The following is a 13,244-nucleotide window of genomic DNA, read 5'->3' on the forward strand; positions in this document are numbered from 1 at the left end:
TAGATGCAAGAATTCATGCTTTATGCCATTTAAATACAGTTTAATTACATTTTAAAATTAGTATGTATGAAGTTTGTGAATGGACAGCTGTTTTAGATAGTAACATTTTTAATTTCTTTATAAACATGAACGTGTGTCCTTTGAGTTGGTATAGTACCCTTGTGTTTGTGTTTTCATAAAGTCATGAACAAAAAGGTATGAAATGTAGAAAAATTACAAATGAGATCAAAATACCAAAATACAGATGGATTGATGAGTTTTTAAGCTAAGAACTAAACTAATTAAAGAAAACAATACATTGGTACACACTTTTCTGAGGTGTTCAGACCTTTCTACTTATGCTAAGCTCACGTTTTGGAATTTTTGTGTATTTCTTGCATTTGCCAGTCTTTGAAATCTGCTTTTAGTTTTGCTGCGTCAAAACTTAGACCTCAAGGCACAATCTAGGGCCACTCTTATACACTCAATTCACAAAATCACATTTACGAGATTGTTCTAATTTATAGCTTCTAAGTAATTTAAAATGAAGATTTTGAGATGGGAAGCAAAATGTAATATTAGTAACACTCAAAAAAAATACTTGTTGATATGGTGTAAACATGCCAAGTCCACTCTGAGAGTGACTAGGTAAGGAGTTGAGCACAAGTCCCTGGGACTGTGAGGCAGCAACATTAACTATTGCGCTATCTTGCTGCTCCATTCTGTATCTTAATTATTTTGCATATGTGGTATTTCAACATACAGATTAATCATGAATATTTCAAAAAAACATGAAAGCACACAAATTGACTATTCAGATATCATTTTTCTAAATAGAGTCATTTTTTTTTAATGCCAAGCAGAATAAACACATTGAATTATTCATAAAATTGGTCAAGCTTCCACATATGATGAACAAAAAAAAATTGTGACTTTATCCAGTTCAATATGTATAAGGGGATAACCGCATGTACGCTGACGCTAACTTCCACAACTATCTGAATAAAGGTGCTTTTGTCAGAATGAATAAAAACATTCATAGAGGTGGGGGACTGGGGAGGGGGTATTATGGGTGGAGGAGAACTGTTTGGGGGGAGGGGGTGGTTAGTAGTCTGTCTGGGACCTGGCATGAATGTTTCTTTGGTCTGAATTTACATAGCACACTTCTGCTTACTTTAACAGTACATTCTGAAAGAGGAGGGGGAGTTTTTTATAGGGCAGGGGAGGTACACTATTCAGCCAGGAAGTCTGGGCGTGCCTTGTGCCTTGGAACAGACTCTTTTAATGTAATGTGTAGGTTTTGGAGAGAGTTTGAGACGCTGCATTAGACTAATAGTATTCACTCGAGCCAACAGTTGGAGTGCAGACGGATAGGTATAGTCTGGAATTTTTTTCTGCACTTAACATAGTGTATTTTTTTCTTTTGCAGCTTAAACCTACTTGTATTGCCATGTCTAGTCACTGTTCTCAGAATGTTTTTCTATTTTTATGATAGTAAAGGTTTTAAGGAATGCAAGCTTGTTTGAGATCAGTTGCCAAAAGAATTTCTCAAGGTCTAGTGAATTTTGTAGATAAAGTGAGAAGTGAAAAAGCATCTTGAATAGCTGAGAGAGAATTTTGAATAACTGTGAGTATTTTTGATTTCATTTTCTTAGTCGTCTGGAGTCTCTAACGACAGTGATCCACTTGGCCCCCTACCTCAAGGCTGGGGTAAGTAACAGTTACCTTTGGTTCCAATTAGTCGATCAAAGTTTATCTTAAAAGCATACTTTTAAATGATGAGGTTTTCAAAATAAACAGTGTACTTCAGAATTTTTTTGAACCTTCATGGTTTTAGCACCAGTTTTAATTAATGTGGGGTTGAAATAGATTTTAACACTAATGGAACATATATATTTGTTTCAAAATTATAACAAACATATACAGTATACTTTGTATAAAAGAATTTAAATGCAGCATATCTCAGGGAAATTATACACAATAAAAAACACCGATTATCAGAACTGTGCTAAGTATCAATACTTTCTTATTATATAGTGCACATTTATGTTTTCATAAAGAAAAATTACTCATGTTGAATGTTACTTGCTTTAGTGGCACAGGTGTATATAGTGACAACATTATGTAGCACATTAGTATATTAGGTACATGCTACAATTCATAGAAGCATAATAAATTCTGGTTCTTCCAGAATATATATTCTTTGTTTAATTAGTCCTAAGGAACTCATCTTTGTTTGTAATACTAATGCATTATTTTGAAGGTTACATTATAGAAAAATGTAGACCTATAGATCTTATTTTAAAATCAGACATGAGTAGGTAAATTTTGTTAATAATTTTAAATGAAGTTTTATTTGATGAAAGTATGGAATGTTTTCTTTTCTCTTTTTCATTGTCTGTTTATTTGGAGAAAATTGCCCAAAAAATAAATTATCATTCTACTAGTGCATCTTTTAACTTCAAATGTGCGACCAAAAGCGATTCAAAAAAGAAATTATAATACAAATAATAGTTTTATTTTGTTAGACTGTAGTTTCCGTTTCAGACTGAGAAAAAAAATTGTTAGGTTTAGCACTAGTTTATGTAATATTATTTGAAATATTTGCATCATATAACAGATTTTTGTAGATTTTTTGGGTTTTATGCCCAAATAATACTTACTATGTATTTAACTAACTGTGTAGTTTTTAAATATTTAAAGTAAATTTTCTAGCTTAGACGTATTTTTATCCTTCAGTAACCCATATGAATTTTTTTTTAAACTTAGAACCAATGGTCATATTCTTCTGATTATATAATGGTGTTTATTTGTGGCAAACAATTTTCTTTTTCTTCAAAAATAAAAGAGCTTAGAAACACAAAACCAGAATTGGAATAGACTTGCTAGTTGATGTCAAGGTTTTCCTTTTACTTCCTCATTATCTACTACTTTAATACGATAAAACTTTTATCTTTTCTGGGTTTAAAAATGGAAACTATGCGTCACTGTAACCATTGCTATGTCTGCTGGAGTTGACTTCAGTGAAAGTTCCCTATGTTACTATGCCTTCATAGATACCGATTTTAATGCACTTGTTTTGTTAAGTTATTTTATTCAAGAACTCCTACTGATTCTTATGATGTACATTCTTAGATTGGTAAAATCAAGGAATTTAGAGCTACTTTGTCTAGTCTTAGTCCTTTCTGCTTGTGTTTCTCTCAGATTTCCAGATAATTCTTCAAATCAATGTGTGTAAAATTAAAGATTTTTTTGAAACAAGTATATTTAATCAAGTGAGCTGTTTTTTATTTTTTGAAAGTGAAAGAATAAATAAAAGGAAAATACTAACTATACTATAAAACGTCTTAAGGCTTGAACATTAATTTAATACAGGATAATTCACTATATTTTTGTGTTTTACTGAACATGTATCACTACTTATTTGACTTGAATTTTTATTTTAGAAAGTAATACTCAGCTGGATTTCTGATGCTGGGAATTTTTACTTCTTACATTCACCCATTTGCATTTTTCAGTATAACTGGCAGATTAAAATATATGTTTCTTTAAGTTTAGCTTTCTTGGTTTTCTCAAAGAAGTATATATAAAGAAATAGGTAAAACTGTCATAATTTATTACATTTTTTTACTCAGAAAATCTTGGCTGGCCAGGAAAGTGAAACGTTTTACATCTTTTCTTGTTATAGTCTTCATGAATCATTTAAGTTTTTAAACATTGACATGCTTATTATGGTCAGGTTTAAACCTAAATGCAATAATCAAAAGACTTTCATTCTAATTTTATAGGTAGTTTTTGATCATGCTAGTATAGTAAACATTGTTCTCATGTTAAAAATGCATTAATTCTTACTCAGTTCCTGACTAGGGTGCTGTAAATGGGAATTTAACATTTTTCAGTTGCATTTGTGTCTTTCTTTCATTGATTCCAAATATATCTTACTCTTGCACAGTATATTAATATAAATGTACTAGTTATTCTAAAGTAGATCAATTTTGTGGGTGTATCAAAAAGTTCTGCAGTGATCTAGCATCCCGACCAATGTGCTTTTCCTACCTTCAAATGGTTGCTACTGGAATTAAATACTGGAATAAATATGCTGGAATTTGCTATGACACATAAAAATGAAGACTTTTGACAAATCTGAGCACAAAATTTGATTACTGATTGTACCTTAACATAACTATCTTGTATGTGGCTGGTAGCACTGCTGCTTCACAGATCCAGTGCTATGGGTTTCTGTCCCATACCTAGACATTGTCTGTATAGAGCTTTCATGTTCGCCCAGTGTATTCATGAGTTTTCATTCAGGCACTTCAATTTTCCTACCACATCCCTAAAGACATGCAAGTTAGGCTAATTGGCATGTCCAGATATGCTCTGTGTATCTGTGTGTGGGTGTATAAGTATGCTCTATAATGGAAATGCTCCCTTTTCAGTGCTCTTTCCCGCCTTGAATTTAGTGCTACTGGGATAGGCTCTGGGCCTCTGCAACACCCTACATTTTATTGAAAGGGTTAGAGAATGATATGATATGTATATTTTACAGTAGTAGTATATGCTTTGTAGTAATGGTTTTGTCATTACTTTTAGCACTGTGGAAAAATGTGATTGTACTTTTATTGTGTTTTAAACATCTAAACGGTTTCTAAAATATTTATGGTTACTGTATTGTTGTCCTAAGTATCAATTAATTTATCCATCATTTTTGACTTTCTTAATGTTGTTATTAGTTATTATTTTAGTTGTATCTGTAAAAATATATATTATTTGTAACTGAAAACTTTTAAGTGATATAGTTTTATTTTTTAATAATATGTTAAAAAGAAAAATTACAGAACCAGTTATTTATCTCTAGGTACGTATGTGTTACAATAGGTGAATTTTTTTTTTCTTTTAAGAAAAACGACAGGATAATGGAAGAGTGTACTTTGTTAACCATAACACACATACAACCCAATGGGAAGACCCCAGAACCCAAGGGTAAGGTCTGAACAAAAAAAATTATAGATATAAGAGGTTGTTATACAAGTGCTAAGCTATTTTTATATATTATTTTAACTATGTGTATGCGAGAATGTATATTTTTATTGTACTGGAATAATCGAACAATAATGTTTAATCTTAAATTTTAAATTGTAAAATGTTACTCCTGGCAGTAGTTAATAAATATACTGTAAATATTATCGAATAATACTCTGAATTGTTTTCAAACTGTAAAGGTAGTTAAAAATTGGCTTTAAGAGTAAAATTAAATATACTCCATAATAAGAAGTTATCTAAAAAACATAATTATATATTTGTGAAAATGTCTGGTTTCATGATTTATCATTGGTAATAGGATATAATTTCATTTGTCCATACTCTAGTCATGTCAAAGTAAATGCATAATAGAAAGCAGTAAAACTACTATGTGATACAAATTAATTTTCAGTTGTTGGCTTATTTTTAAAATTACATTGTAGTTTTTTTTTTCTTCTTTACTTTGGTAAAGTATTGTTGTCTTTCTTCTGCAGGATGATTCAGGAGCCACCTCTCCCTCCTGGATGGGAAATGAAATACACAAATGAAGGTGTTAGGTACTTTGTTGACCATAATACCCGGACCACCACCTTTAAAGATCCAAGACCTGGATTTGATTCAGGGTACATAGAATTTTTTTTTTTTTGTAGAGTGAGTAAGTTTAGATGGTCTATTAATAATTTAGTGAAAAGCCATATTTATTGCATTGTATATTTCTAATGCTGACAACTTGTTTATTAATAGGTATTCAGTTGTGCATAGACAGCATATATCTATATTGCTGTAATTACTGCATATACCTCACTTTGAAAAGCTTTATTAAAATGAAGACAAACTATAGTTAAAGTCTTTTAGGCTATGGTCCTAATTCAATGTGTTAAACTTAATTTAAGGTATTCTCAAAGTATAATTTTAGTAGTTAAAATGTTTGCTAAAATATATAACTTCTATAGAAATTGCAGTTGTGCAAGACTTACAGAATAATTTTGTGAGAAATAATTTTTCTACTTTGTTATGTATGAAGCTGTAACTTCTTATTTCTACTCTGGTGGTAAATTCAAACTCCAGTCCAGTAGTAAAACAAACCATGCCTTTATGTGTTCATTGAAGCTGTTATTTGTACAAGCAGCATAACCACAGTAGTTGCTGACTATCATTTTTTTCTGCCACAAAGACAGCTTCATCACACTTCTGTTAAACTACCTCTGTTAGTTTATGGAAATTGCCATCTCGGTATATTCGGTGGTACGAGTAAGTGAATAAAAAGGTCTTTCATTAAATATGTGTCTGATGCTTTCCCTTTCAAAACCTGGACCCTTTTTCATCACTTTCCACTAATTTTTTATGTAACTAAGAATGTTTAGTTTTTCTGAATTGAGTCATTCATGGCTTGAGTGCAAAGAGGAGAAATAGCATTTTTTCTCAGTTTGGCCTCTTTTGAACCTATACCACCTTTTTTCATTAAAAATCTTTCCTAAAATAAGTTGACAAGACCCTAATTTGATACTATTGATAATTTCCCTTAAGTTTATTTTGTCTTTTTTTTTAAATTTCAGTTCAAAACAAGGGGGATCACCAGGAGCATATGATCGCAGTTTTAGGTGGAAGTATCATCAGTTCCGTTTTCTGTGTCATGTAAGTAGCATAGTTCAGTCCAATTTGCAGTGTAAGCAAGATGTCTCGAATACTGCAGCAGTTTGCAATATAGTCATTTGCTTTTATATAACATATGGGGTGTACCAAGAAAGCTAAAATAAATAAACCCACAACAAGGAAAAGCAGAATTCATGACTGTTTAAATGTGACAGGTTTTCTTTTCAAGAAGGGAAAATCGTATCTGTTATGCATCTGAATCTGCTTTATCTACAATAGTAGGTAGAGCCTTGATGTCTAAAAGGTAGCTGCAGATGATAATTTTATACTTATCAGTAAGAAATAACTGTTTCATTAGCTTAATTTCCTCATATTCGGATGCACATCTCTTATCGCATTAATATTTTTCTAACGTATAGTATAGTGGTGTTATGATTACATTTAGTAAGTCACCTTCTGGTGGCAGAAATGATTTCCATGCCTTAAATTTTTAGTTTATTTGCTGGCAAAAAGTTTATTAAAGAGATGAAAAAATCTTTTATAGAATATAAATCAAATGTGAGAGAAGTTTTTACTTGTAACTTAAGTATCCATAAAATTGCTCCATATTATCTTTTATGAATAAATCACCTCATTATAGTAATTTATGGCATAGTAACAGCACTAGTATTATATCATTTTTTTATTTGAGCATATTTATTTGAATAAAATGTGTTTTGCTATTATCTTTTCTCTCATTCAGTCCAATGCACTCCCAAGTCATGTAAAAATCAGTGTTTCCAGGTTAACATTATTTGAAGATTCTTTTCAGCAGGTAGGTCAGAATATTACATAAATGTGATGTACATTTCTAAAAGTTGTCTTAGGCAGTAACATTTACCTTTACACACTGATTGTTAAGCAGTCTTAAAAAAATATTTTAACAAGGTGTTTTCAGCTTTGAGTCTTCATTTTAATGCAATACACGAAGACATATTCTGTCTCACTATGTACAAATGTATATTGTATAACAATTAACTATTATTCTTGATAATATTTATGTCACATATGCATCCACTCTGTGTTGAAAATGTAATTAACATTCCTTTAGATTAAAATAAAAAAAATGATACAATCAGCAGTTCAATGAAGGTTAAAGGTCATGGTTTAAGAACTCTGGTAACAATTCAGGCCAAGTCTGTTGGGATTTCCATATGAGGGCTGTTAACCAGAATATGTAATTTGCATAATGCACATTCTAGAATTGATGCGTATATAAAGCTAATAATATATGTTTCGGCACATGGGTTATAAAAACAATGAGTTTAGTTTAAAAGTATTTTGAGCTATTGATTAAAAATTAATGTAATCAAACCTAAAAAAAAAAATTATTTGTTAATGTAATCTAATAGGACATTATACTGTTTACTGGAATTGTGTGCTGTTGTTTAAATAATGAAATTAGACATCATTATAAGGCAATCACAATATTTGAATATTACAGATTACATTTACTGTAGTGTCAAAATCAAAGTCCTAACATATGAAGCTAGGTTTATGTTGGGATACTGGTAAAATATTATGCACAATAGAAATTTAATGACTACCTTTTCCTGCTTCATTGCTTCTTTTTAAATATTTTACTATGATTTACAAAGCTGGTATTTTATTATAAAATTTAAATATATTCTATTTAGGATGTCTGACAATTATACATTGGCCCTGTATGAATGAGTGTAGTTAAATGTATGAGTGTCCTGTGTATTGTTGCCCTGTCCAGGGCTAATTCTTGACTTGTTCCTGATGTAGTTCAAAATATGCCTCTGCACTCCACAACCCTTAATTCAATTAGGAAAGATCAGGAAATGTATAGATGTTAAAAAAGCATTTAAAATGCATTATATTTCTCTTTTTTTAATTGTCATCTAACTTTGAGTTTATTTTCATTGTGTGTATATTCCATACTTAGCATTGCTTATTAACCTGATTTCAGATCATGAATATGAAAGCATATGACTTGCGTCGGAGACTATATATAATAATGCGAGGTGAGGAAGGTCTGGACTATGGTGGAATTGCAAGGTACGTAAATTATGAGATTAATTTGAGCACTGTTTGTTGGAAATTAGTTGCCATTTAGAAAAAGGTTAAACATATATTTATACATTTATGAAATTTGATTAGTCTCATTGGCATTCAGCTATGGTATTTTACTGCTATGGTAGATTCATTAAAATATTTTTTACAAAACATAATCATAATTCTGTATTAATTTCTAGTATAGTCTATAGAGTATAGTCTGTTTTTCTATGTGTTGTTATTTTGTTAATGATTAGAATACTTTTTGGGTAAGGTTCTATGTTCTAACTTCCACTGTATGCTCTATTCATGATGTCATATTCATGTCAATGTTTGCTTGTTTTCATGCTACACAAGTACTGTATTACTTTTATGTGTTGGAATCTTGTCTTATACTTTGTCTTGCAGTTCTGATTCTATGGTGATGGGAGTTCATTTTGTTCCTCCTTTCAGTCCCCTCATTTTTATGTTTGTCTTTCTGTGTCTCTCTGTGTCTTGCCAGTGGTTTTACCCTATGGTAGGTTACGTCATGCTGTTCTACCACAGGGTAGAACCACGGACAGGATGCTGGGATCTCTCCACGTCTCTGGAAGCAAAATTGGTTTTCTGTTTTTATATTAGCTAGAGTTATCAAAAGATAGCAGACTCCAGCTACCTAACAAAGAACATTTGTTCACTTCAGCATAGTGAAAGTAAAACATTTGATGAATATGTACAGAAGTAATAATCTGAATTATCCATGATTCTGATACCAATAAGAGAAGTAAGATAAAAAATAAATGCTGAGCGTTTTAAAAATTGCTTAGCTAAAATATAGTCATTAAATCCAGAGTTTGGCTTAGATCAGAGAATACTGCTATATAATATATCTGGAATTTCTATTGGGTGGAGGTTGGTGGGGTTGGCACAGTTCTTCATTTCTATCATGCTTTGAAACTAACCTTTTAATTTAATGCAAGTGTGGCAAAACTAGGAAAGGCTGGCTTTTTCATACTTGGCAAATAAGACATTACATATCTTTGTTCATAAGTTGAGATTTATTTCAGGAGAAATGCAGTTTAAATTTGTGTATAATGTTAACAGAAATTTTAAAAATTAAAATATACTTGATGGACAAGGGTCCTTCTGTCCCCTGCCTTCATTGGCATGATTGATTTGAGCCAGCAAGTTATTCTTTTAAATAAAATGAATATTGTTCTTGTAGCTACAGAAGAAAATAATAGTGGTTAGAATACTTGACCAAATATATACATTAAATAAATCAATTCATACATGTCTCCAAAAATAGCAATGTATGAATTAATGTTAGTTATAAAGAAGTTCATTGGTAACATAATATGTCATCTAAACATGATCTTAATATATATCTCTGTTTGCCTTTTTCTAAGCCCTACAATTAGAATTGTTCAGTTTTGGTGCTTGTAAATGGGTTTATATGCTGCCAAACATATTTTATGCCTACAGATTTAACAAAATTAGACTGAGCAATTTACTTTTAAATAATAACATGTTCAGGAAGATATTTTTGCATCTTAAATAATATTTCCACTATTTATTTGTAACTCTTTCTTTAAACTTAATTTGTTAAGTATAAAGAAGGATATGGATAGGTATGGATAATTTGATATGCTTGGTACTGCCAATAATTCAGTTTGGCATCTTTTTGCTTTCTCACAGAGAATGGTTTTTCTTATTATCCCATGAGGTTCTGAATCCAATGTACTGCTTGTTTGAGTATGCTGGAAAAAACAACTATTGCCTGCAGATCAATCCAGCTTCTTCAATCAATCCTGATCACTTGGCCTACTTCAGGTTTATTGGCAGGTTTATAGCCATGGTAGGTCTACTGAACTACTTTAATTTTAAAAACTGTAATTTTTAAAATGCTGCATATATCTGATTTAGAAATATATTACACATGTATTGCATATTTGTATTAAAGAAAAATTTTCAGTCCGTGTAAAAATAGTTAAAAAAATAACCAGTATTAGCAGCAGACATAAGCCATTGGTTAAAATGATCTAGAACACAGATTTTTATATTTGAAAAATATTGTTTGAAACTTAATTTGTGAAAAATTTGAGTTATAATATTCTTAAAATACATTTCCATAAATACATTAATGAAACATTGTTATACCTTTTGTTTAAATATTTTGGTATAATGGATGTAAACTATAAATATTTATGTTTAAAATTGTAGTCGACTATTTCTTGAAGACTGCATTAGAGTTCTATTCAGTGCAAGAAAGTCTAGTTTGAAAGTCAGAATTGAGCAGGTATAGCTAACAGAATTTTCTTGCATGCATATTTCACCTTTCCTATAGGTATTATATTTGCACCTGTGTTTACATTCAATATAAGTAGTATAACATTTACTCTTCTGTCAGAAAAAGCCCACTGCAGAGAACTGTTTGTTTTCTCCTTTCATTTACTTTTTGACAAAATATTACACTTTCTGCCCACCTCCAAACTAGCCCTCAAACCATTACATCTTTTATGAATATCATGGCTGCACAGTCATGTACCAACTTCTTCCATCAGTTTAGCTTTATCACTGGCAGTCTTGAACAAGGCCTTTCCCTGCATTCATATTAATCAACCTTTTTTTCTATGCCAGTTTTGTTCTCTTCAGTTTTGCTTTTCATTTTTCCCTCTGTAAAACGTCTAAGACAGTAAGTTCTTCAATGGTCTCTACCTATCTCTCACTGGCTTAAAGAACTTCCCTGACAGTCCCTATCTGGTCACCAAAACTTATGTAAACATGATTATAAACTTTGGTCAATTCACAAGTATCTATCGTTTAGTTAAAATTACTATAGGCAGGCGATGGAGAGTTAATATTTTTATTTGAGAAAGATATCCGTTGTTCAGCCTCTCTTAATCCATTGAAGCTGTTGGTCTTATTCTATCCTGTGAGCAGTGGGTGCTAGGCAGGTACTAAACCATAGTGGGTTGTCTTTGTGTCACTGGGCATACTGACATATACACACACACACACAATCACACTAGGGCAATTTAGAATTCATAGATTACTTGACATGCATGTTTTTAATTGTAGAACAAACACCACAGTACCTACAAGAAAAACATATTGGGAGGATATGCACACTTCAGACAAACAGTGACCCGGCCTGGATTTGCACCCAGTGTCCTGGAACTATAAAGCAACAGTACTGACCATTGTGCCATCCTGAGAGACACATGTATTTTGCATCATTAAAATTACTTTGAAATGTGTGATTTAGTGTCCTCTGATAGGAATGGCATTAACTCCTTTTTCAAAGTTAGATGTCATTTCGATTTTTTTAAGTAATGATTTTAAAAACTGACTCTTGCATACTTCACATTGTACCACTACAGTAGCTTAGAAACAGTGGTGTTGATGATTTTTTTGTGTTTATAATAACAATTCACATTAATTGTGTCATTGTAAAGAGGTGAATTTTATTATATCAACCCACCTACTTATTAGTTGGACAAATACAGTATGTCTAAAACAGTTTATTCTTTAAATGTTTTTAGGTTTCCAGTGCCATGTTCGTTCCACCCTTGTTAAAAAATAATTCTAAATAAAATGACAGACTGTTAGTCACTTATGGACTGTCTGTGTTTTTTTTGGACACCCTTCTCAGAGCTGTGAAACCATTATTCCTTTTTTAAAACAGTCTGGCTTTCATCCGCCAGACCCAAACCCATCCAACATATCTAACTGCTTCAAGAAACGCTTTACCACATTTATCAAGTCACAGTCACATAATCCACAGGGTGGATTATGAATAAATTCATATGGCAGATGCTTGGAGTACAGTGAAACAAATAATGTATGCATATGATCTTTTTGTTTTAAAATAGTATGAAAATTACATTTCTCCTCCTTTCCACCTCTTAATGAATTTTTATATATTCAGATGCCTGCTTTGAACTTTTCCAAGAGTTCATTCATTTACCTCCATTTTTAAGGTCCTGAATAAATAATTTTTGGGTGGAGGGAGGTTAATAATGGTGTCAGAAGACATATTTGTTTGATAGAAATTTAGCATTTTTCAAAATTGCAGCTTTCTTTAAGAGCTACTGAATTGTACAGTGTGTTGGGAAAATACTAATACATGTGACTACTAATGCACTAACTGGAACAGTGAAACTTATCAGTTTTACAGATGTTTATTTATCATTACATTTATGTGTTTTAATATAGATTATTTGGGCTGTAAAGTTCATCTTTCTGTTAATTTTCTGTTATACAAGATTATATAGTCAGATTGCTGATTTTTATTTGGTAATTTTGCATTAGTTTATTAGAATACAGTGTGTGCTGGTCATTGTAGAATTTAACCATTTACCCTTTTGAATGGTATTATACTCATTGCTAAGGTTCAGCTCTTAAAAACCTATAATCATGGTCTGTGCTAAATGGTTGCATACAGTACTTTTGAAGGGCCTTTCCTTACTATACACAATACTCATTTTGCTGCCCTATCCTGAGACATATTTGGCTGTATTTAACAATACAGTACTGTAAAAAATTACAGTGGCATTTATCAGTTTAAAAGTATGTATTGAGATAAATGGATTTAAGAAGTAATGCAAAAA

General features: G+C 31.3%; 1 protein-coding gene across 4 annotated transcripts in view; it reads left to right on the plus strand.

Moving 5' to 3' along the window:
* The window catches only part of wwp2 (WW domain containing E3 ubiquitin protein ligase 2), a 198,091-nt gene that overhangs the window by 160,683 nt on the left and 24,164 nt on the right, over positions 1 to 13,244 (plus strand). For 3 of the 4 annotated variants that reach the window (XM_039763421.1, XM_039763422.1, XM_039763423.1), the window contains exons 11-17: positions 1,635 to 1,689; positions 4,881 to 4,962; positions 5,496 to 5,624; positions 6,558 to 6,636; positions 7,337 to 7,408; positions 8,567 to 8,655; positions 10,330 to 10,489. In XM_039763421.1, coding sequence (XP_039619355.1) covers positions 1,635 to 1,689; positions 4,881 to 4,962; positions 5,496 to 5,624; positions 6,558 to 6,636; positions 7,337 to 7,408; positions 8,567 to 8,655; positions 10,330 to 10,489 — 666 coding nt within the window. Of the gene's footprint in view, positions 1 to 1,264; positions 1,354 to 1,634; positions 1,690 to 4,880; positions 4,963 to 5,495; positions 5,625 to 6,557; positions 6,637 to 7,336; positions 7,409 to 8,566; positions 8,656 to 10,329; positions 10,490 to 13,244 lie in introns of those variants that run through there. The other variant, XM_039763424.1, reaches the window with a different exon arrangement.

Source organism: Polypterus senegalus, chromosome 9 (genome assembly GCF_016835505.1).
Source record: "Polypterus senegalus isolate Bchr_013 chromosome 9, ASM1683550v1, whole genome shotgun sequence".
In the NCBI taxonomy this organism is placed as follows: domain Eukaryota; kingdom Metazoa; phylum Chordata; class Cladistia; order Polypteriformes; family Polypteridae; genus Polypterus; species Polypterus senegalus.